The following is a 25,193-nucleotide window of genomic DNA, read 5'->3' on the forward strand; positions in this document are numbered from 1 at the left end:
GCTCGGCACTGCTGAGGCCTCACCTCGAGTGCTGTGCTCAGCGTTGGGCACCTCAGTACAGAAAGGACATGGAGGTGCTGGAGCAGCTCCAAAGAAGGGCAACGAGGCTGTGAAGGGCTTGGAGAGTGTGCCCTACGAGGAGAGACTGAAGGAACTGGGGCTGTGTGGTGTGGGGAAGAGGAGGCTGAGGGGAGACCTCACTGCTCTCTTCCAGTGTCTGAAAGGTGCTCACAGTGAGAGCGGGGTTGGGCTCTGCTCACTGGTGACAGTGACAGGACGAGGGGAGATGGCCTTAAGTTGCACCAGGGTAAGTTTAGGTTTTATGTAAGGAACCACTTCTGTACAGAAAGGGTCGTTCAGCACTGGGATGGGCTCTGCAGGGAGGTGGTGCAGTCACCATCCCTGGGTGTGTTTAAATCCATTTGGATGTGGTGCTCAGGGCCATGGTTTAGCAGAGGGCTGTTAGAGTGAGGGCAGTATGGTTGGGTCGTGGTTGGACTGGATGATTTTTGAGGTCTTTTCCAACCTGAGTGATACTGTGATTCTGTGATCCCAAATCCCACACGGATGCTGTGGAGCTGTCAGGGATGTGCACTGCGTGTCTCTGGAGGCTGCCATGGAAACCTTCCTTCCATTGACTTCTCCAAGTTTTTATTCATTGCTTCAGTTTCCTAACATATTTGGCACTTGTAAGCAGTATCTGTCTAGGTGTTTCTTAGCTGCTAACACTCTTAGGATGAATTAATTAACCAGTGTGGAGATGTGTTTAATTAGAGGTGTTTTGCTTGTCCTGTTAGCAGGATTCAGTGAATGCTTCCTGTGGGAATCCCTTTGGGCAGGTTACTCAAAATCTGTGACTCTTGTGATCCCAGTGCTGTTAACTACTAGAGCTGGTTTGTTTGGAGAATTTTAGAGGCATACTTTTTTTGTTAATAAAGAATGAACTGCTTAGACTCACAGTGTGCTAACAGTACCTTGAGTACTTTGATCAAGGTTTGCAAAACAGTCCCGTGGCCCTTTTACTCAACCAGAGAAAGCATTTCCTTGAAGTCAGTATAGATCAGCAGCAATCCCAAAGCTAGACCTCTGTGTTAGTAGAGCCTAATAAGTGAACTTATTTTTCCTCCTTAGGGAGATTTTATTGAGTGCTCCTCAGGGGCTGCTCTAGAACAGGCGAATAACACCTTTGTGTCAGCAGTGCAAGTGTAGGGTCTTGCACCTAGGGAGGGATAACTGCACGCAGCAGTACAGGCTGGGGATGAGCTGCTGGAGAGGAGGAATGAGGAGAGGGAGCTGGGTGTCCTGGTGGATGACAGGTTGGCCGTGAGCACTGTGCCCTGGTGGCCAAGAAGGACAATGGGATCCTGGGCTGCATTCAGAAGAGCGTGGCCAGCAGGTCGAGGGAGGGGATCCTCCCCCTCTGCTCTGCCCTGGTGAGGCCTCACCTGGAGCACTGTGTCCACTTCTGGGCTCCTCAATACAAAGCACACAGGGATCTGCTGCAAAGAGTGCAGTGAGGGCACAGAGCTGACACAGGGCCTGAACACCTCCCTTATGAGGAAAGGCTGAGAGAGCTGGGGCTGTTCAGCCTTGAGAAAAGAAGACTCAGAGGGGATCTGATCCACGGCTGTCAATATTTGAGCAGCGGGAGGCAAAGGGACGAGGCCGGACTCTGCTCACAGTGTGTGCTGATAGGACGAGGGGAAATGGCCACACTGCCTACCTGTGCACCCTGGGCTGGAGCTGCTTTGGCAGGGGGTTGGAGTCCATGATCTCTGGAGGTCCCTTCCCACCCCTACAGTTCTGTGATGCTGTGACCTCAAAGATCATCAAGCTCCAGCCCCTCTGCCACAGGCTGGATTGGCAACCACTGGAGTAGGCTGCCCATACAGCCTTTACTTGAGTGCCTCCAGGGAAGGGACATCCACAGCCTCTGTGGGCATCCTGTTCCAGTGCATCACTGCCCTCTCTCACTTCACACTGAAGGAATATTGGACTATCTGTGTTTAGGGCAAAGTGGATTTTATGAGAACAGTAGGAGTGTGGCTCGGTCTGTGGCATTCTGCATGGAGGAGCGGGCTGCATACATGGTTTTTGATGAAGACCTGTAGGGATGAAGCATCAAAAACGCTTCACTGCAGGTCAGTTTTATGGCTCTTTTAAATTGCAATTAAGCATTTCATGTCAAATGGTGTGGCTTTGTTCCTAGATCACTGATATTTAAGCACAGCTAGTTTTTGAAGGCATTGAGGGTTCATGCACAGATCCTTGTGTGAGCTGGCTGTGAACGCTGTTTTGGAAACAAGGAGTTTATTCAAGGTATTTAAGTGAGAAGTGCGTGATTATCCCTTGGTTTTCTGCCTCCTGTTTGCAAAATGTTTCTGTGGCAATTAGTGTCTCATATAATCAGCTGTGTCTGGACATCTGCTTGCAGAGCCTGTCTATTCTTGCTGCTTTCCCACTGCTCCTTAGGAAATATGAACAAATGTAGGAGTGCACGTTGTCTCTTTGCTTCTATTCAACGGATTCTGGAGCGGTTTATTGAAGTTCTTGAGCAGTATTTGTTTTCACTCTTCACATGCTCAGTCCAAAACCAATTGTAACTGTTGAAGAGGGAAAACATGGTGTTGGCTCCGACTTCGTGCAAGTAGAAAGCATGCAGAGCATCCTTCTGAAGCAGGGAGCCCTGTTCTCACAGTGGTCCTTGCATGAACCTGGTGATGGGGAGGAGCCCGTGCCTCCTTCCCTTCCTGCAGGGAGTGCTGCTCCTCAAGGAGCTGCTCAGCCCTTCCCATGGAGCATCTGTCTTAAGCAGTGCCTTAATTACTTTTGGTCTGTGGATGGAGCTTTTGACATCTTGCAAGTATTTGAAAGCAGATAATTAGGTATTTAAAACACCAGGATGTAAAAAATTGGATCTTAGGATTAATTACTTGAGGTCTCCTTGTGGATTTTTGCTCAGTGCTGTGCTTGTTTTTAATAAGGTCTCTGAATGATAGAGCCTGCATGGAAAAATACGCTTCACAATGTGGATTTATCACAGCCCTTAGCTGCCAACATATATAATGTGAATATTAAGCTCCCTCTCCGTGACAATAAAAAATCTTAAATATTGGTCTTTTAAACTTGATGGCTTCCAGTTCTTGTGTGAATGCAACTTGATCCTTAAAGCAATTGAAATAGGAATTATGGCAGCTAATAAATAGACATGTCGTTAAAAGGAAAGGTGGAGGAAAGACATAACAGCAACCATCCCCTTGAGCTTCCCTGTGGCTCTGGCTCTGCCAGCACTGATGTGGGTGGAAGCACAGCAGTGTTTGAAGTGGGTTGCACAGCGCAGGAGTGAGTTTGGTGCCTCACTGGATGAGCACTGGGCCCACAGAGTGGTGGTGAATGGAGTTCGGTGCAGCTGGCAGCAGTCAGGTGGTGTTCCCCAGGGGTCAGTGCTGGGCCCTGTCCTGCTCAATATCTTTATTGATGACCTGGATGAGGGCACTGAGTGCACACTCAGTATGTTTGCAGATGACATCAAGTTGGCTGGGAGTATTGATCTGCCTGGGGGTAGAGAGGCACTACAGAGGGATCTGGACAGGGATCTCTGGGCTGAAGCCAACGGGATGAGCTTCAACAAGACACAGCACTGGGTCCTGCACTTTGACCACCACAACCCCAGGCAATGCTACAGGTGTATGTGGGCAGAGCGGCTGGAAGAGCGTGTAGAGGAATTGGACCTGGGGGTATTGGTCAATGCTCGGCTGAATATGAGCCAGCAGTGTGCCCAGGTGGCCAAGAAAGCCAATGGGATCCTGGCTTGGATCAGAAATAGTTACCAGCAGAGCAGGGAGGTGATCATCCCCCTGTACTCAGCTCTGGTGCAGCTGCACCTCGAGTGCTGTGTTCAGTTTTGGGCCCCTCACTACAAGAAGGACATTGAGGCCCTGGAGCGTGTTCAGAGAAGGGCAGTGAAAGTGGTGAGGGGTCTGCAGCACAGATCTTATGAGGATTGGCTGAGGAGCTGGGATTGTTCAGTGTGGAGAAGAGGAGGCTCAGGGGAGACCTTACTGCTCTCTGTAACTCCTGAAGGGAGGTTGTAGTGAGCTGGGGGTTGGCCTCTTCACTCTTGTAATTAGTGAAACCATTCCCTCTCATCCCATCAAGCTGTGTCAGGTGAAATTCAGACTGGATGATAGGAAATACTTCTCCAAAAGAATGGTCAGGCACTAGGATGAGCTGCTCAGGGAGGTGGTGGAGTCACTGACCCTGGAGATGTTCAAGGGACGTTTGGATGTTGTGTTGAGGGATGTGATTTAGGGAGTGCTATTGGTAAGAGGTGGATGGTTGGGCTGGATGATCTTGGAGGTCTTTTCCAACCTTGGTGATTCTGTGATTCACCGTAATGCTGAGCTCTTCTTGGAGCTCTCTGACCCAGGGGAGAACGTTTTTTGGTAAAGATGAAGCTCAGGCACACTTGCAGTTTGTACTGATGGCTTTTTGTGTTGTAGAAATGAATGTAAATTGGAACTAAAATTCTAATTGAAATTTTATGTAACAGTAATGCATAAAATAGAAATAAAGAGCTGTAAGCTGTGATACAAGCCAGGTTGTTTACTTTGCCTGCGCTCAGAGCACCTTATGAAATGTTAATGTAATTGCATTTATGCCTGGACTGGAGGCATTGGGGTGAGCTGTCTCTAGAAGTACTTAATTTGTCTGAATTTATCCAAGTGTGCTCACAGCGAAGCTGTGTTTCTCATCATTGAGTGAAATAAATAGAGATGTTCTGAAACTTCAGCCCGAATGCTGCAGTCCGGAATGATCAGCGTGCTGTTTTGTCTTCATGAATGGAGTTACACACGAGCAGTTCAGTCTCTCATGCCTCCTCTCCTTCCCTCAAGTCTAGAAGATGTAAGTGCAATATTGACCGCTGCTGACCTGCTTAACAGATCACTTCTGAGGCACAGGAGGTGCTTTCCATCCCCATCTCCTGGATGGGGCTTTTTTGCTTCATCAGTGCTCTGCCTCCTCCCCACCACCGGAGTAATGCTGAGGTCAGTGTGATATTCTCTTCCTTCCCTTGCACGTGGGAGCTTTAAAGTGGGATACGAGGAGAAAATTCTCATCAGATACGGTGCAGTCTGCCCAGAGAGATGGTGGGTCACTGTCCCTTGGGGTGTTGCAGAGTTGTGGGGATGTGGCACTGAGGGATGTGGTCAGCAGGCATGGTGGAGTGGGGTTGTGTCTGGGAATCTTGGAGGTCTTTTCCAGCCTGAGTGATTCCATGCCCCGAGGTGCACACTGCAGGAGGGTTGGACTCTTGGAGGTCCCTTCCAACTCTAAGGATTCTGTGGTTCCCTGAAAGAGGAAGGTTCTCCTTAGCTTCATCATCCAGACTTGATCAGAAGATGCTCGGGATGGATTTCCCTGTATTTCCAAGTGCTGCTTTGTGTTAGCAATACCCATGCTGAGGCTGGAGCTTTGCTAGTGAGGCATTTCATGAACAGTTAAAGTCGTTTGGAGAGTATTTTAAGCCTAATTGGAAGCTTGTTTTAGTAGTCTTTAACTATGTAAGACAAGAAGGGAACTTAATTCTTCAGGCTGCATCCACAAGAGACTCTAAATGTTTTCCCATTCCTGGGTAATAATAAAAAGAGACTACACAGCAGTCTTTGAAATGCAAGGGTGACCTGTGAGCACCTCTAGGCTTTACTGCTGCTTTTTCTACCCTTGTTTTCCTGCATATCTCGCATAGCAAATGTGAGTTATCCTTCATCCTTATTCTCTGGCTGGCTTCAAACTCATCTGTGGGATAACTGTACACAGAGGAGAGGAAAGGCAAGAATGGTTACTCTCCGGGATGCTTTTCTGAAGTACCTTGAATGACTGATTAAAACAAAGTGGAGGTTTTCCATTGAGGATATTGACACTTTGCATATTTCTGATAACGCTGACCCTTACGCGTGCCCTTGTAATAAAGAAATGGCTTCTTAATGAAAGCTGTGGTGGCTGTGTGTGAAAGGCAGTCCTGTCCCTCCGTCCTGCTTCTCACAGCACGAGCTAGAATGTCAGGAATGGAAGTCAGTTTCCTCAAGCCATTTCTGATAGCTGTAGCTTCAGGCAAATGGGTGTAACTGAGGCTCTTAGGGAGGAGAGAGGAGCAGTTTGCTCCTGTGGGAACATATTTCCCTCTGCTCACTCTGCCAGAGATCCCATTTGCATTCCTGTGCTCAGAGGCATCCCAGGCATGCCTGAGTGCTGTGTTCAATGTGGAGCACAGGATGCAGCTTTGAGTCCTCCACGTGCTTGGATTTGTTGGCTGACACTGAGCTGATAGCTGTGGGCTATGTTTGTGTACCACTTGAGTGGTTCTTGTTGCCTTATCTTCTATGTGTTCTTCCTCTGCTGTCTGTCAGGGCGTTTGAATGAAACCACATTGACCGCAGCACTTGCACGTGCAGCTCTGTTAACCACACTTCTGCTCTTGCTTGGTCATTTGAACATGATATGCATGTAAACATCGTAGCGTGTTTGTTACGGGCCTGTACAGGCTTCTAAGACTTTTTCCAGTGATAAAAGCTCCTAGCTGTGCTAGTTTTTGACCTCCACACCAGCTTAAAGGGCATCACTCAGCCAGAAACGGGCAGCGTTCTCCTTCAAAACTCAATCACTTTGGATTGTATTTCAGTTTAGGTCACAGCACTGCTCACAGTTGGTCTCTTGGAGCCTGCGGGGTGTCAGGCCCCTTGCTGCAGGCTGGTGGGGGATTTCAAGGTGCAGATGTGAGCAGAGGCAGCAGTTTGAATAGAGAGCTGGGAGCACTTCACGTGGAACAGCATTGTGTAACTTCCCAGATGCCTGATGTTGGAGCAGATGAGGAAAGCTGAAATTGCCCGAAGGTCCTCTTGTGACACTGCTTCTGGCTCAGTGTTGTTTTTAGAACCCCTTCTACCAGTGAAACCATGCTGGTTACATTATGTAGTTGATCTGGAGCTCCTCTACAGAAAACCAGATGAGTGCCTTCATTTTCAGAATCCGCAGCCTGTATTTTTAAATGAGATTTTTATAGCTGTGCTGAAGAATTGGAGTTTCCATGCTTTGCTTTTCTCTTGATCTGCCTTGACAGAGTAATTGTGTTTTGCTTTCTGAAATGTTAATAAACTTCTAGTTAACTGTATGTTTTAATAGGTCCTCAGCTTGGGCTCAGGATGATTCCATGATGGGTTGGTATTAAGTGGCCCTCTACAAGTCTGCATTTTCCTACTTACTGATACACAACCATAGAATTGATTGGATGGGAAGGGACCTTTTGTGGTCAACTTTTTCTGGTCCAACTGAGCAGGGACATCCACAGCTCCATCAGGTGCTCTGTACCTCGTCCAGCACCACCTTGATTGTCTCCAGGGTTGGGGTGCCCTCACCTCTCCAGGCACCCTGTGCCAGTGCTTCATAGAGTCATTAAGGTTGGAGAAGACCTCTAAGATCCCCAACCCACCTTCACCGTGCCACTGTTGTCCCTCTGTGCCACATCCCCATGGAGCTGGAACACTCCCAGGATGGTGACCCCGCTTCCTGGGCAGCCTGTGCCAGTGCATCAGCACTCTTTTGGAGAAGAAATTTTCCCTAATATCCAACCTGAACTTTGCCAGCACAACTTGAGGCCATCACCTCTTGCCTTGGCAAGCGTGTGTGTATGTTTTAATGTGGAAGTTCACAGAGCTGCCCAAGTTCCAGCAGCAGCCTTCTGCAATGGCTGAGCACAGTGCTTAATCATCAGCACGTTTCTTAGTGAGGAGCTCCTGCTCAGAGCACTTCGGTTCTGGAGTTCAGTGTGATAGAAACCCCGTGTCTGCAGGGGAGATGAGTGCAAGCTGAATGATGTTCTCTAGCAAAAAAGCAAGGTGAAGCTGCCCCTGCATCATCCTCACATGCTGATACACACAGGCAGGGCTGTGCTGTGAAAATCCTTCTCATCCTATGCAAGGAGCTGGCTCTTGTTTGTTTGCTGTGGTGAACAATAGAGCTGTTGTGGGAAGGTTTCACAGGGCACTACTTAATTGTTTGAAGAGAAAGAAAGCACAGCTGTGGTTGCTAAACGCTGTGGCCATGGATGGAAGCAGGGTGCTGACCCATGTGCAGTGCTTCGTTTTGTCGTGGCTGAGCCCAGACAAACAGGACAAGATTTTTCATTGTGCTCTTTCATATGTTTCCCATTTTGGGAGGAAAAGTAAAGCTAATTACCAACAGAATAACACAAGTTAATGAGGCTGTTTATCAGTGTGTATTTTTGTCACTGGGACAAGGCATGCTGTGTATCCCAGGGGAGATCTTGCCCACCCATTAATAATCAGAGCTGCGCTGTTTTATCAGCTCTGCCAGTACTTATTAGGGCTTATTTAGTGGAAAAGAATAATGAGTTTAAACCATTAAAAAATGTGGTTAGTCTCCAAAAAACTTGGGTTGATCTGTGTGATCCCTTCGTGCCCTGAAATCCAGAGGGACTTCACCCCATGTCTGTGCTGCTCCTTCTGCAGCCCACTGCCCTTCAGCCCCGTGGGGCCATGGCACATCCTGATCCACCTGGCAACGAAATGAATTCCCTCAACGAAATGTGGACCTCGAAGACTGAGCAGCAATTAAATTGGGGTTCTAAAGCAGCTAAAGAAAGCAAGCAGCTGATGATGCCTGAAAAAAGATGACATTAGGAAATGCATTTTTCTGTCTCCTCCTTTCCCCTGTAGCTACTGCCAAACTGTAAGTACAAGTGACAATTCCTTGCTTCTCTTGCTGGTCTTAAAATGCCTGGAGACAGCATCAAATGCATCCATATGGCACCGAATACTTAGATCAGTGGCACAGCACATTCTTACCCAGTCATCCTCCAGCTGTCAGCTGTGACAATCAGGTGAGGCTTTTTTTTGTGTGGTGTGGCATTTGGATCTCAGTGGATTGGTTACATAAAGGCTCGTAGGATCCTCAGGGAGAATTGTGCCCTGCTCGTTGGAGACATCTCCTGCCCATCCTCTGTCACTGAGGAGCCTTTGTGAGGTTCACCATTGGCTTAGCGTCGCTTTGGAGCGTGTCATGCAGTTATGTTCTGTAGTGTGAGTGGTTTTTCAGGAGCTGCAGCATCACTGCAGCAGGGTTTGGGTGTGCTCATTGAAATCAAAGAACATCTGAGGACATGGCAGGTGTTGTGCCCCTGGTACCAGATGGACCTGTGTTTCATGTTCCAGGTTCTCTGACCTGCAGAAAGGCTGTTATTATTTTTATACACGGAATGATTGTGTATTTAATACTTCAGATTTGGCCGTGTCTCCCTGAGGATGTTCTCATGTGTTTCCTGATGGCTGTGCCTTGTCCTTTCTCCATGACAGAGGTGGCTGCTGAGCTGTGCCACTGCTGGAGCCTGAAGCCCAGAGAGAGGCACCAAACGGCTGTAAGGATGTTGTACTCACACCTTCTCTGGCCCACGCTTCTCCAAAAGGTTTCCTTTCCACTTTTTGTGGGAGGGAGAGGGAGATAAGTCTTAGAATGTCAGAATGATTTGGGTTGGGAAGGACCTCAAATCACAGCATCACAGAACTGTAGGGGTTGCTCTGCCACTGCACTGGGAAGAAGTTCCCACGCACATTTGTGCTTCAGTCTGTGGCTATTTCCCCTCGTCCTATCAGCACACACTGTGAGCAGAGTCCGGCCTCGTCCCTTTGCCTCCCGCTGCTCAGATATTGACAGCCGTGGATCAGATCCCCTCTGAGTCTCCTTTTCTCAAGGCTGAACAGCCCCAGCTCTCTCAGCCTTTCCTCATAAGGGAGGTGTTCAGGCCCTGTGTCAGCTCTGTGCCCTCACTGCACTCTTTGCAGCAGATCCCTGTGTGCTTTGTATTGAGGAGCCCAGAAGTGGACACAGTGCTCCAGGTGAGGCCTCACCAGGGCAGAGCAGAGGGGGAGGATCCCCTCCCTCGACCTGCTGGCCACGCTCTTCTGAATGCAGCCCAGGATCCCATTGTCCTTCTTGGCCACCAGGGCACAGTGCTCATGGCCAACCTGTCATCCACCAGGACACCCAGCTCCCTCTCCTCATTCCTCCTCTCCAGCAGCTCATCCCCAACCTGTACTGCTTGTGGTCCTCAAAGCCCTTGAGTTCTGCAGCATGCTGTGTGGCTGTTAGTTAACACCTGGTGGCGTTGAGTTTCGCAGAGCTGATGTTTCCTGTAGTAGTACTAGAGGGTAAAAGAATCTGGAGCAGAAATCTGACACAGCCTCATTCTTTGATTAACACAGATGTGGAACCTCTTAAAATCCCCTTGGATGTATGCAAGTGTGGCAGACTGAACTTGAAGGATAACCTCATGGAGCATGGCACTCCTGAAAGTTTCCCTTGGTTAATCTTTACGTCAAAATTTGTTTTAGATTCCTTCCATGCAGCTTTGCAGTCCTCGATTCTGCCAACCTACACCATGGTCCTACTTCCTTTGAGTGAAGGATCCACAGCAATGTCCATGTCTCAGGATAAGTGATCTGCTGATTTACAGTGATCTGATTTACAGGCTTCTAGCAAGTGAACAGGAATCTTCCTGCGTAGTGGGCTGGCACATGAAGTTGCTTCTTGTTCTGATAGCATACATCAGAGATGATGTTTTTGTTGTTGAGAATGGATCCTGTTGAAGTCAGAACTTGTTGAACCCCAGGTTGGCTTCAGTATCAGTGGCTTACTTGGCTGGAGTGTACAAAGACAGATGTGTAGTCATGGAATCATTAGGTTTGGAAAGGACCTCTGAGATCATCACATCCAACCATCAGCACTGACTGTGTCCCTGCAGCACCGGTGCCAAGTGACACAGGCCTTGCTGGTCACAGCTGTGAGCAGGACCCTGGGAAACAGCACTTTCTAGGTCAGAGAAGTGTTTCAGCTTCAGTTCCCTTCTGTTTTGGGGCTGCTTGGAAATCGCCCCATGCACATTCTCTGCTGAAGTACTCAAAAGTTTGAGCACAAATGAATGTTAACGAGCTTTTTAGACTGGCACCTATTTTCATAGCCACCCTTTTCATAAGGTAGTCAAGTGTTAATCATTTGATTACTGGTTGTTGTAGATAAGGGAATAATTGGTCCCTTTTTGTAAACCATGGAAATAGTTGATGGGAAGGGGGGGGGGGTTGGACACAGATCAGTGGGACACAGATAGGGCTGGCAGCTCCTGTTTGTGTGGGTTATTGCCTGGAGAGATTGGCCAGGCTGTAAGCTCTGCTTGGTGCCGACCTCTGGGTTGTGACAACATTGTGTTTCCTATTTCCTTCCCTGGTAGCAGGGTGTTTTTTCCTCGCAGCTTCAATAATTTTGGGCGTTGCTTGAAATCCATACAGCTCCATTTCTATTAGGAGCCGTTAAAATCTTCATCTGCAGCAGTAGCCAAGAAGAGCTGAACCTGTGCTTCTGTAACAGTTAGCAGTGTCTGCTGTCTGAAGACATCTCTCTGAGGTGGACTTAAGGAGCTGCAGGTTTCCCTGTAGCAAAAACAGGTGTTGGTGTGTTGGCAGGAGCTCCTCAGCATCCTTTAGGAGGACCACATCACGCCCTGTGTCTGAAAGGACAGGCAGGGAGCGTAGCAGCGACGTGTGACATGGGGGATTCTCGCAGCTCCCTTCCTATGCTCAGCATTTAAAATTTTGCCCCCGTGAAAACCGACCTGCTTCCCTTCTTTGTGTCCCTGTTGGTGTAGCATGTGGCCATGAGCCGCAGATGATATCAGCCACGCACATCGTGGCTTTGTGTGTGCTCATCTGCTAGGTAGGTGTCATTCCTTGTTATATCATGCGATTTCACTCGGCTCTGTTGCTCCCCTTCCTGCTGTTCCACACCAGACAGTCATAAATATTCATGCACCCTTCCTGCCATCCATTTAGGCTTGTATACCTCGCTCGTGGTCTGTTCGGGTTTGTTAAATGCGGCCTTTTCTTTCTAAACACTGGAGAGCTGAGAGCTGTCTGGTGAGCTAAAAGGCTGATGTCACGTTTTCTGGTTGGTGGAGCTGCAGGGAACTGCTGAGATACGGCTCAGTTCTTCTGTGACAAATAATGGACTGAAATTCGAGGTGGTTATGTGGCAAAATGAGAGCTGAAATGTCCTCGGCAGCAAACGTTCTGCCCGTGCTGCTGCTTGCTTCCTTGCAGCAAGGGCTGGAACTGCTTTGCACCTGATTGCTCAGCCTCAATGAAAGGTGTCTCAACTTGCCTTGAAAGGAGGGCCATTTTGTGTAGAGTCTTTAAGGACTAAGGTAACACAGTTTACAAGGAGAAAGCAAGTGAGCTTGAAAATTCTTAGGGCTGTGCATAAAGGGGAGGGGAAGGGTCGCTTCTGCGTTGGTCATTTTGTGCATTGGTTTCTCAGATCCCAGATCCCACCAAATTCATCACCATCTTGTGCAGAGCTCTGGCTTTTCTTCCTCAGGGCATCTGGGAGTGTCTCACAGAGACTGAGCAGCTGTGGTCACAGCTGTCCTCAGTTCTTTCTCATTGCTCTGCCTGCCCGTGACTAGAGAGCAATAGGAAAGGGGAAGAGAAGTACACCTCGTCCCTGTAGTTCAGTGAGGCTGGTGCAGGAATGAAGTTCAGCTCTGGGAATTCCTGGGCTCTGACCTATGTTTAAAACTTATCGTAATCACAGATCACAGCATCACAGGGGTTGGAAGGGACCTCAAGAGATCCTCGAGTCCAACCCCTGCTAAAGCAGCTCCCTACAGCACATTGCTCAGTTGGGCTTCCAGTTGGGTCTGGAATATCTCCATAGAAGAGACTCCACCATCTCTCAGGGCAACCTGTGCCAGTGCTCCATCACCCTTACCATGAAGAAGTTCTCCTGCATGTTAGTGCTGAACTTCCTACGTTCCAGTTTTAGGCCATTACTCCTTGTCCTATTGCTACACACCACTGAGAATAGCCTGGTCCCATCCATTTGCCTCCCACCTCTCTTCAGATATTTATAAACACTGCTCATTTCTCTTCTCAGTCTTCTTTTCTCCAGCCCCAGGTCTCTCAGCCTTTCCTCCTATGGGAGATGCTCCAGGCCCTTCATCATCTTTGTGGCCCTCCACAATATCCTGGGTGCTGGTGGTGGCAGCTCCAGCTTTCTGCTCAACTGCAGCTGGAAGAGGCTACTCAGGCAGACAGCAGGTTGTGTCAGGTGGCACTCCAGGTACTCCTCAGGCATCTGCATCCATTCCCTTGGGATCCAAGGAGCCCATTGCCATGTGCCTGCTGTCCTGAAGCTGTTACGGTGCTGCCTTGCTGCAGACATAGAATCACAGAGCATCCTGAGCTGGAAGGGGCCTACGAGGATTGGTAACCTCTGGTTTTTGGTAAATGTAGTGGTTGTCCCTGCAGTTCCTGAGTGATTTGAACATCACGGAGTGTTTCGTACCGCAGGAGTGGGAAGTGGCTCTCTTGCTCAGCATGTAGGTCCCAGGCAGTGATGCTGCTGGCAGTCCCTGAGGCCAAAGGAATCGATCCGGTGTGCTATCAAACAGTTTTCAATAGTGCTTTTAATTAAAGAAAAGGGCAAAAAAAACCCAAAAAAGGCATTGTTATGGGTGGTGACCTGAAAAGAAATGAAGGATTAGCAGCGATTCATCGGCCCCCAAAGGCCAAGCACAGTTATTTGATGTTGTTATCGATTGCACCTGTCTGTCTGGGGCTACTGTTGGAGGTAGGATGCTATAAAAGCTACACAAACTGCCAGAAAAACCCCTTCTGAATTGGTCACTGTGTTGTCTGTCCTTCTTCCCTCCATCAGCACCATATGAACCTCTGCTCCTTGCTGCTGGCGGAGCAGCACTTGGTCTCCCATGCACGTCGAGTGCTCCATGCATGGGGATTTGTGCTGCCTGTGGGATCTGCTTTCACACAGCTTTTTGCTGAAGTGCCCCTGTGATGGACCTGCTGATGATCAGGTGTAAGGAGGAGTGCTCTGCAGCAGCGGGTTACCTCAGGTCCTTGCCAGCCGGGGATGGGAGGAGTGAAACAAATGTATTTGAAGTAGAAAACACTGTAATGTCTCTTAAGTTACCAACAACCAACCCAAACTCCTCATTCTTCTTTTTTCTGGGTCTCGTTTGTTTCCCTTTCCCACTCTGAGTGATCTTCCTGGACAGAATCTTGAGTTTCTTTAAAGATGGGAATCTGTTAAAAGGACGGGGGGGTAAATGGTAAATCAGATCTCTAATCAGGCTGCGAAGAAATTCCCTTCAGAGAGGTTGGCTGAGTCGTTTTCCCTGTACATAAAGAAGCCATTGCTGCTTTGGAATGATGCAGGAGAACAAGTGAAGTGGTATGATAGCAACTTGCACAATTTTCGTAGTGTTAACGGCACAAAATGTTCTTATTTCATGGCATCAATGGGGGCAGCCATTCCAGCCAGGCAGGAAGGGCACCCTCCAGCTTTACCCTGGGGAGCCCAAACCTGCTCTGTGTGGTACGTGTGTGTATAGTACTGCCCTGTGCTCTTAACATAAAATAAAATTAACCTATAGCCATCCCTTTTTGTTAAAAATAAGAGATTTTCTTCTTTTTTCCTTTTTTTTTTTTTTCCCTGGATGTGTTTGAGGGAGTTTTCTGCTTTACAGGCTTTCTTCTCATTTTTCTTGTGGATGTTCTTTGATATACAGGACACGGAAGGATGCCAGGGGTTGTGTTCGATGGCCGTCCGGCCTGACCTCACCTGGCACCTTGCAGCAGGAGAGCAGCAGCAGAATCAAAGAGCTTTGACAGTAGAGCAGGAGTGAAATCAACAGCGAGCACTTCAGGGTGAACAATTGTTCAGCTGTAGCCTTTGGCTAGCATGGGGGGGAGAGCATCAGCTCAACCTGCTGGAGCTGTGCTGGGGTTGTACTGGAGCTGTGCTGGGGTTGTACTGGAGCTGTGCTGGGGTTGTACTGGAGCTGTGCTGGGGTTGGTGCTGCCCTCAAGAGTTCCCCAGCTGTGGCCGTGGCTGGAGTTGGACTCAGAGAGGAGTTGCTGAAGGAGAGCAGTCTGTGAGGTAATGAATGAGTTTTGTTTCTGGCACGGGGGGGACCGGGTAGAACTTCATAGCACGACAGTGAAAAGCAGGGGAGGAGTTGGCTTTTTTTTTTTTAAGGAAACTGCCGTAATCACTTTAATACAGCATTTCTGTTTTAGGAGCTCAGACTGACATATCTAAAAATATTCTTCTTGATTACTGGTTCATGCAGATCATTTTAAGTCAAGTATGAGCATCCTTGTTTCGGGGCTTCTTAAATAACAATCTAAAATTGGTTTTCAGGCATTCATAATCCGGTATGTTGTTCTTAGCAATGATTTTTTGTCTTGGTGCCTCTGGTTGCTTCTTCCAGGCCTGGACCAGTGCGTTCTCTCATCTTGGGGTCTGTGGGAGTTGTAGTGCTGCTGGGATTTATGTTTTTAACCAAATCTGAAAGGAACCACAGATCCCCAAGCACAGCTCACCCCACTGTGCCCATGTTCCTCAGTGCCACATCCCCAGGGTTCTGGAATACCTCCATGGACGTGATCCCCTCACCCCATGGGCATCCTGTGCCAGTGCATCACTGTTCTTAGGAGCAGAAATCTTCCCTAACACTCAGCCTGACCCTCCCTGGGGATTACCACGTGGTCCCTTTTGGGACCTGGGAGCAGAGGCTGACCCCCACCTCGTTGCTTCAGGCTCCTTTCCAGCAGCTGGAGAGAGCAGAGTCTTTGATAGAACCACAGAATGAATATCCCAAATTGGAGAGGACCCACCACTGAGTCCAACTTCCACCCGGGACCACCCCAAATCCTCAGATTTTTGGGATTACACTGTTGCTTTGTGGTGAGGAAGCCTTCTCCACCTTCTTCTGATATATCCCATGGGAGAGTCAGGGCTTTATTACCTGACTCTACCTCTGAGAATTTGGAAAGATTTAGGGTCATGTTTTTTGCATTACAGTGAAGGAGATGGAGAGATTTGATTAGTTTTTTAGGGTTTTCTTTCTTTCTTCTTTTTTTTCTTTCTTTATGTATGTTTCTTTATTGCTGATGTTTTAAAAGCACTAAGCAGCAATTAGTAGGAACTCAGATTTCAGTGTGACTTTTCTAGAAGCATCCTCGGACAAGATGCAACTCTGGCACGTGAGGCAAGCATGTTGTGCCCAAGAGAATGAAATAAGGAGGTGAAACCTGCACATCCCATACACCATAAAGTAGAAACGACCCAATTCCAGTTTCTCTTTCCTTTGTAGGTCATTCCTGAGAGTTCCCTGAGCCCTTTGCAGACCCCATCTGGCAACAGATGACCCCCTAAAGCTGTGTGAGCATGGAGCTGATGTGCAGTACCTAATGTTTCTTCATCCCTGGCTCCTGTGAGAGCCTCCCCAGGGACTTGTTACTGCTTGGAGTGCCGAGAGCAGCAAGCTCTGGCACAGAGGAATTGCTGGTACCCACTATTTATCAGTGGTTGGGGACAGACACGCAAACCTCTGGCACGCAAGGCCCCAAAAGCAGCACAGTGCTCTCAAGAATGGGATGGATGACCTTGAAATCTCTCCTGGAGCTGCTGTCAGATCACAGTTGGTGGAACTATGAGATTAGTGTATTGATTTAATCTTGCAAATGAATGCTCTCTGCAGTCAGGGCTAGGCAGTGGCTCGGGGCTCGCAGACAAAGGCTATCGATCAGGTTGACTCAATTAGCTGGTGAAGGCTTTGGATTTGGGCCCCCATCCTTAATGGCAATTTCACAGGCAGAAACTTCACAAGTTCCCATCTTTTAACTCAATTACACGTCTCTGATGCTTTGCTGCTTTCTGTCACTCATTCAGTTGTTGATTTAGAAAGATACTGGGCATCTTGTCTCTGTGCCAACCAGTGACCAAAGCTTTCCTTTCAGGAGACTCCTGTTTTCATACAGAAGAACAGCAGCTTGCTTTCTGTCCTGTAAGATACTGAAGCATCACTTTTTATCCTGGTGAGGGCGGAGCAATGCCTGCACTTTTTGCCTTGCACAGCAAAACATTTTTCTCTCCGCTTCCCCCGGGTTATTGGTGTTGGTTGCTTTTCCATCCAGTGCTGTGTGCTGATGATCTGTGCACTTAAGCAGTGGTGTCTGAGGCACAGCTGTGTGATTAGAGCTGGGTAATGCGGGCTTTCTCCTCATTACATCAGAAGCTTAAAGGAGCAGAAACTGCTTCTAATGAAACCCACGGTGCTACTGGTGTTCAGCTGCTTAGAGAAATTTCCAGGCTTGATGTTGAGGTGTGGTGCTGCAACAAATGGTTTTTAGGTTAATCACCTGTTTTTAGCTTCTCGTTGCTTCCAAACGTTCTCGACTCCTTCGTGTCTGAATTCCTGCAGTGGGATGATGTGGGCAGCTCTGCACACCAAGGAGCAGAGCATCCCCTGCCCATCCGAAGCTTGCTTCCGATTTTGACGAGCTTTAAAATTGCTTGCCTTTTCTAATAGGACCTTGGCCTTGGCTTTGAGCTGGTAGGGTCTTACTGTGCAGAAAGAAAGAGGCTGGAAGACCACCTGCTGTTAGTGCTGGGATCCTTCTGTGCCATCCATCTCCTCGTTCTGTGCAAGCCATGCAGGCTGAGGTCTTCTCCTTGCCAAAGAAGCCTTTCTCAGCTCCTGAATCACTGAGTTTTTCCTGATTTCTTCTCATGCAGCCCTTGGTGCCTCCAGCAGCAGCTCTCTCTGCTCCAGCCTCATCCTGCACAGAGATACAGCCACGTTCACTATGTTCCTTCCCCCACCTTTATTCCTCCAGGGGTACATGAATACATACCAGAAAGATTTGGGCTTAAGGGATGTCCTGTGCCGCTGCATCGCTGACTGATGCTGCCCTGGACATGTTTGTGTGTTGAAATTATTCCGGGAGCTTAAATTAACTCAGTAGCACCCAGTGAAAGCTTGCTGAAGGCTTGGTTGTCTGCTGCCTTTGGAGTAACCCCCACAGGTGTTTTCAGCCAGGTATTCTCCTCTGAGTATATTGTGCTGCTTCTCCCCGCTGAGCTTCATTTTCCACTTCAGGTCACTCCTCCTTATTTTTCAAACTGATTTTGAATTCTCATTCTGTCCTCCAGCTTGCTTGCAGTCACTCCCAAATTAATGCCTTTTGTCAGTGTAATAAGCATAGAACCAGTGAGGCAGGAGAGATAGCAAGTGAAAATCTGAAAGGGAATGGGATTCAGGTTCTCCTGCAGATCCTCAGTCTGCAAAGCTGCTTTTTTTTTCTTTTGGCAGTGTTCTCAAATAAAAATAAAAGGTCGTGCACAGGAGTTCAGCTCTCCATTACGAAGTTCTGAATACAGATGATGCAGAAATAGGACTCATCCAAGGGGCTCGTCTCCAAAAGCAGAAGTGTGACTTGCCATTCCCTCCTTGGTGCTCTGCCAAGGGGAAGGAGGGATCAGTGAGTTCTGCAGCTGGGTTTGGGAGGAAGTCCAGGCCCTTGCCCTTCTCCACTCCCTTCCCTTTCCTCTTGCTCTTCCCCACTCCCTTCCCTTTGAATTATAAATACAGTGGGAGCTGTGAGCTTTCACTTCCATGGGGACATTTGAAGCAAGGTGATTTTTTCTATCTGTGTGGTGCCTGTTCAGTAATCGTGGTGGAATTAAACCTGTGAGCAGCTGCTCTTCATAGTGGTGTGGTGTGGTGGATGCTGACGTGCTGCGTGAGAAGCCTGGTCTGTTTGGGCAGAGGTGTCACGGGGCTGAAGCGCATTAAGGAGCTCCATCCAGATGTTGGGTGAAGCACTTATTTAAATCGGAGTGCTTATGGGATGTGCTGCAGCCTGTGCCATTGGGTTTTCTCATCAGCCTGCTGGTCCTGTGCTTCTGTTGGACACCCCTGGTGCCCCAGGACAGAGCTGAATGATGAGTACAAGATTCCTCTCATCCTAGATCCATTGCTACCAAAAAATTACATGTCTGAGAGCATGTTTGCTCTGTCTCTGTGAAGGCAGCTTTCTGCTTTATGGGAAGCCTGATGATGCCCATAGAGGGAAATATGTTAAGAATTCACCTAGGAAGGCAAACTGTGACTTTGGAGTCTTATCCCAGAGGCTGTCTGCTGGGTTCCAGTTGGTTCAGCTCTTCTGCAGCTGTTGCAGCACTCCTTGTCTGTGCTGGGAGATGGCAAATTGCAGTTGCAAGGAGACTGGAAGAAAACAGCTGGAGGCAGTCAGTTCTTGAGTAAATCCAGCTGTTTCCTAAGGGACCTACCTCCAGTAAAAGGTATTTCAACACCGAGCCAAGGCAGCTCCGGGTGTTCCAGTTCCACTGGGTATGAGTTAGGCTTTGTCTGAGCTCAGCTGTGTTAATCCCACAAGGTGCAGTAAGTAACCATTGTGATTGTTTTAAAATGTAATCACATTTCTTCTTAAAAAGCAAGTGACAGGAGCTTCAAGGCAGTGTGGTACCTGGCTGGAACGTGGCTCTGCGAGCGTAGGTACCGTACCCACGGCTTTATAGGTACTATATTATACACTGTGTAGATCCTGCTTTTGAAATGAGAAGCTGGACACAGTTTGCCACACCTGAGGTTTGACCTGGCCAAGCTGAGCTGCAGCTAGAGGAGTTGCAGCACTGCAGCAGGACCCACAGAACGCACTGTGCTCGTGTATTTGTCTCCCAGGTGCACCTGCAGATGCTGGTACTGCTAGATCCTCTGATCCTGAGCTGCAGCCAGCTGCAGTGATGGCTTTGTAACACTGTGAGCCTGCCCCTGCAGAAAGGTGCAGTGAGTGCACCATCAAAGAAAGGGTGAAGCTGATGGGGGGTGCTGAGGGCTGTGGACACAGTGGGCAGGTGCTAAGCATCTCGGCAGTGGTGCTCTTTGGTTTTGTCTTGTGATGCTCTTCTTGCTTAAACCTTGCATTTAAATTGTTCCTTGAATCTGTGTTTGTTTTCTTTCTTTTGTTTCCTTGTAGTGGGGAAGACTTCCTTGATCACCAGATTCATGTATGACAGCTTTGACAACACCTACCAGGTAAATGAATCCCTCTTGTTGACTTCTCTAAGGCCTCTTCATTGCAGGCAGAATCCATTGGGCTGCAGTGGACAGCAGTACACAGACCACACTCTTAGCTGTTACATCTTGAAGCTTTATATCTTAATAACCTTTCAGAACAGCATCTCAGTGTAAGGCTGCTAAAATAGCATATCTGCAGCTCGCAGCAGCATGAGCTGTGTTTCCAAAGGGTAGACCTCTTAGGTACATGTAAGCAACAGCAGCTGTGAAGTCTGCCAGGTTTTTCACCATTTGCTACCAAACAGTTCTCATGGAAAACAGAGTAGGTACTCTGCTCTTAAAAAAGAAGAGGCAGAAGGCTGAGCTGCAGGCTCTGAGTGCTTTAGGATGCCACGCAGGCTTTCTAAATGCTGGGGGAACAGTCATTGTTATCCACTCCCACATTTCAGGATGAGCCTGGAAAGGTGGCAAGCTGCAAAAGTCATTCAGTTTCAGGGGGTGAAGTGGGTCTTCTCCAAGCCACAGTGTGCTTCACAACGTGGCTGCACTTGGTCATGCTCCGAATTTGCTAAACTGAGAAAATCTGTTCCCTGACAAAAGTGAAGGGTTGTTTAGGGAGGTGGGAGGAGAAGGGAATGGGAGAAGAATACAAAAAAAGCAGTGATTCTTCTGTTACTTAATGCCTATCCAAGTATCTCTTGATTAAATCTCTTTCCCTGTTAATGATTCCCTTCCTGCCTCATCAGTGATTCCACATTGCTGCGATCCCTTGTTGCTGCTGCTCTGTGAGTTGGGCACAATGAGATGCAAGTTCTCACTTAATGATGGGAGAAGCGAAGCTTCTGTGGCGTAGGAGGACTAGAGTACACATCACTGCTCCCAGGGGAGCAAACATCCTTTCAAATCCTACCCACTGTAATTACATGGACATGTGAATGCCGTCCTTTTATTTAATCTGCTTTTTTTTTACTTTTTTTTTCCCCCCACAGTGTTTCTCTTTCAGGTCTGCGGAGCCTGCGTCCTAGTTCTTTTGGAGGAGGTTTGGCCCTCTGTGCCTTGTGATAACATAGCAGTCTCAATGGGAAGCTGGTCTAACGTTACGTACAAAACGATTGCAAAATGAATGAGGGAGGACTTAAACCAGTAAGAAATCTTAAGGGTTCAGAAGATAGCTTCAATTTATCTGTCGCCTGTGCGTGCTTGTTTTGTGTGTTAATGTACTTGGTACAGTGTCATTCATTCAGACACCTCCATTTTACTGAATACAGGGAAACATGCCCTGTTTTGACACAGCTAGAAGAAGGAATTAGCTGGAAGAATTGAAGTAGTGTGGCCAAAATCACACAACACTTAATGTCAACCCAGAGTACACGTTCCTTGATTAGCAGGGCATGATAGAGACCTCTCCAAGCCACATACGTGCATGACAACGCATGTCAGAGCGTGTGCGTGGCTAGCTGCAGCTGGAGCTTAGCTGCTGAATGATTTGCTCTTTCTGGACATTTCAGATGAATTTTGAATGCATCTTTTCTGAGAGCTGCCACAACCTATCATTTGAACAAGGCTTGTTGTGTTCAGCTGGTAAAAATAGAAAGGTGCTGCTTGATAAAAGGAATTCAGCCGTTGCCCATAGCTTATTAAAAAGCTGTTTTCATCAAAGCTGCATTTGAGAACAAACTGAGAACCCACTGCTCTGTGACATACCCAAATCCCCGGAATAAAACAGTGCCATTGGGGTTGTCTGTTTCACCAGCAGTGATTCCTCTCCGTGGATATACCGGGAGAGGTTTTCCTTGTTCTGTGGCACTGAGTGATGCATAATGAAGGAGCAGCACTGGCAAACAGGAAGGCTCTGTGTGTTATGCAAGAGGAAACTTACAAGCCGTGCTTCCCTTCAGCTTGAGCCTCTCGGAGGAGGAGCAGGGAGGATGGCATTGAGTTCTGTCCAGCTGAGCTGTGAAGATTCCCTGCGCTTTTTTTCCTCCTTTCTGTCAGAACTGTGATGAAATGGCTGTTTTTAGCTTACTTATTTTAGTTAATGTCTGGGATACAGAGTGCCTGAGTCCCCTCCCTTGCCATCTGCTGCTGCTCCTCCTCTGTATCCTTGTGCTGGGGTCAGGGACAGTACAGGTGGACAGACACACTTGGCTCTAAGTTCCGATGTGTAATTCTTAAACATTTTCATTGCCAAGATCTAAAATAAGTTCTTTGCATGGCCTTTCTGCTGCACCTCCCATGTCGTGAGCACATGGAGACTTAAGCTCCAGGGCTCCTGCAGGAGGAGCTGGGCAGGTCTCAGGCTGTGTAGCTGATGTGCCATTGCTGAGAGCTCAGGGGCACCGAGAGCTCATCATCAGAATGGGATCCTGAACACATCTGGGTGATCTTAGGGCTCTTGTAGCTTTTCTTCTGTGGAGGTGAATCAAATCGACACAAGAGGAAGCAGAAGCATCTTTGAGGCAGTCTTCAGAGAGTTACCCTTGACCCAAACAGCAGAAGATGAGGGCAGGAGGGAAGCATGTTGTTGCACAGACTTTGATGGCTTCTCGTACCCATCTTTCAGTGTCATCTCCCCAAATGGGCTATGTCACCGTCCACGATGACGGGTGAAAATCACTGGGTGGCCACGTTGGGACCCAGCAGGTTTTATCATCCGTGTATGCATCTCTGGTTCTTCCAAACTGCTCTCCTGATCCAGCTTGGAAAGCTTGCTCTCTGGTGGGTGATGGAATGGTGATGGGCAAATGGAAATTCAGGGTCTGTTTTTTTCTTGATTTGCAGCTGGTTTTCTTACATTGCTCTCAGGCAGGCTGGCTGGCTCTATTCTCTGTTCTTACTACCTAAAATATCTGGCAGAATATGAGGAATTAATTATTAGCGAGGACATAATGGAAGTCTCACAGCGTAGATCATTACAGTAGAATAGACTCTCCATTAGAAGTACATGTTTCAGCATGGGAGAGCAAGGAAGAAGCAGCACGCCTCTTTGCCTTATTATCTTTCCCTTTCTCCTTTGTAAATCCCTTATTTGGATCATTCTGAGGGCTCTGCTGAGGGTGCAGCTGCTTGAGGTGCTCAGCTGAACCCCAGGCAGCCCCATAGCCTCAGCAGATCAGCTTGGCTGTGTCCCTGCTGCAACCAAACTCTTAGGGCTCGGATTCACTCCCTCAGTGCAACCCTGAAAAATGGGGTGAAGGTCTTTAAGAAGCAGTTCTTGATGTCACTCAGTAGCACGTTCCTCCTTCCTTAAACACATAAGGATGCTCTGCACAGAGCTCCCACTAGTGTCCAGCAACTGGAGTGCAGTCATGCTGTGCTGAGCTTTAACATCAGCTCAACCTCAGTAATGGCCGTGGTGCTGTTGTGCTGCAGCAGGATTGAAGCTGTCCACCTTAGCCTTAATGGAAAAGGCACAAAGTGAAGATGTGTGGTTCTGCTGATGGATGCTGACGTGGGTTGTGGCCCTCTGTGCACAGAAGTCCTTGCTGGTACCTGAAGGATTTTATGGGTTGTCAGTGAGGGTGCTGGTTATGGGTTACTGAATTTCTTTGCACTCAGTGCTTTCTCCTAAAAGTAAGAAAACCCAATGTATTTTTCTTGCAGATCCGCTACAGCTGTGGCAGTAACGTTAGCCCTGACAGCCCCTACAGTCGTTCTGGTGTTTATTTGAAATGTTCTTTATTCTTCCTTTCTTTTCCTGCAGGCAACAATTGGCATTGACTTCTTATCGAAAACCATGTATTTGGAGGATCGAACAGTGAGTAAGACTTTTGTTGGCACTTCTCTCTGTACAGTAGGAACGAGGATCAGCATCTTATGTAACGGTGCAGCACACAGTTCTGAGATCACACAGAATCACACACTGAGCCCCTCATCTACAAGCTGCTTCCAGACCAACTAGTGCTGTGGGGACAGCTCCCTTCCCTGACTGGGGAAGTGGGAAATCACCATTTGGCTCCTGGGGGCCGTGTTGTGAGTGGCAGAAGGTGCTGTGTTGGTATCCCTAGGGGAGAAATCTTGGAGGGATAGTTTAAGAGAGGGGTGCATAAGGGTGGGAGTTTGGGGAAGGGGGCCACAGTTAACCCATTCCATTTTTGAAGGATAAAAGACATTTTGCCAAAGGTTGTGGGTTCTTAGCTGACCCTGTGAGCTGTCAGCTAGCTCAGAGTTACCTCCAGCAGGAACCCACGCATGGTGCTGGTTGCTTAGCTTGGTGCAGCTCTGGTTCCTGAAATGAAATCACTGCTCTCTGGAAGTGAGTCTGTGGTTTAAAATCAGTTCAGCTTCTTCGGTAAGAGATTCAGCCGTTGTTCAGTGCTGCCTAAGTGTGGTATTGTAGAAACCCACACTAAATGCATTGAAAGTGCCTGAGTGATGAGGTATTGTTTCCATAGCAAAAACTGGCCTTGCACATCTTTCCATACATTTCCTTTCAGAGCCTCAGTGGTAAGGGACAGTAAACCTCATCTGTGTGCGTGGTACTTTGAAGTGTTTCTAAGCTAAGGCTTAAACACTGATACAGCAACAGCCAATGTTTTGTCCTTCCTGGAGCATTCACACCAGTGGCTTCTCCAGTGCTTTGGCAGCAGCTGGTGGTTCTTCCCTTAGAAGTATGGCATATGGTCTGATCCTTCCACCAGCAACCCTCCTCCAGGCTGCTGGAGGCCAGTGCCCCAGTCCTGAGTGAGGATAGCAGCAGAGCATGAAAACCCTGTGTAGGCAGAATGGCAGGTGAGCTTTGCTCTCGTCTCCTCGCTGCTCCTCACAGTCAAAAAGCTGAGCACAATTTCTTCCCCTCTGGAAGGAAAGTGTTTTTGAAAAGGAAAGACAGCAGAAAGGGCTGAGATAGGCACACGTACACCAGTTTGGCTACTACAGGTGCTTGGGAGAGATTGCTGTAAAGGAGAAGACAGTTTGCTGCTGCTCCCAGTCCCCAGTCACCTCCTGCATGAGTTTATATTTTTATTTAGCTTTTTCAACAAGTGAAAATTCTTTACTCTTTTATTTTTAGTGGCAGTTTGGCTTTTTTGATTTTCTCCCACCCACAGATCAGGTTGCAGCTGTGGGATACTGCGGGTCAGGAACGTTTCCGTAGCCTCATTCCCAGTTACATCCGTGACTCTGCTGCTGCTGTAGTAGTTTACGATATCACAAGTAGGTATATTGCACTGGGTTTGACCTTTTTTCTTATTTTTCTTGCTTGTTTGACTGATTTTGTTAG

The 25,193-nt window shown here is 48.1% G+C and overlaps 1 protein-coding gene across 3 annotated transcripts in view; it reads left to right on the plus strand.

Annotated features, from left to right (window-relative positions):
- The window catches only part of RAB6A (RAB6A, member RAS oncogene family), a 52,939-nt gene that overhangs the window by 13,687 nt on the left and 14,059 nt on the right, over positions 1-25,193 (plus strand). The window contains exons 2-4 of one of the 3 annotated variants that reach the window (XM_065745797.1): positions 19,932-19,990; positions 23,676-23,729; positions 25,021-25,137. In XM_065745797.1, the coding sequence (XP_065601869.1) occupies positions 19,932-19,990; positions 23,676-23,729; positions 25,021-25,137 (230 nt within the window). The remainder of the gene's footprint in view (positions 1-19,931; positions 19,991-23,675; positions 23,730-25,020; positions 25,138-25,193) is intronic. The other 2 variants (XM_065745794.1, XM_065745796.1) reach the window with 2 other exon arrangements.

Source organism: Cyrtonyx montezumae, unplaced genomic scaffold (genome assembly GCF_038088225.1).
Source record: "Cyrtonyx montezumae isolate F1298 unplaced genomic scaffold, pur_monq_1.0 scaffold_37, whole genome shotgun sequence".
Taxonomy (NCBI): Eukaryota; Metazoa; Chordata; class Aves; order Galliformes; family Odontophoridae; genus Cyrtonyx; species Cyrtonyx montezumae.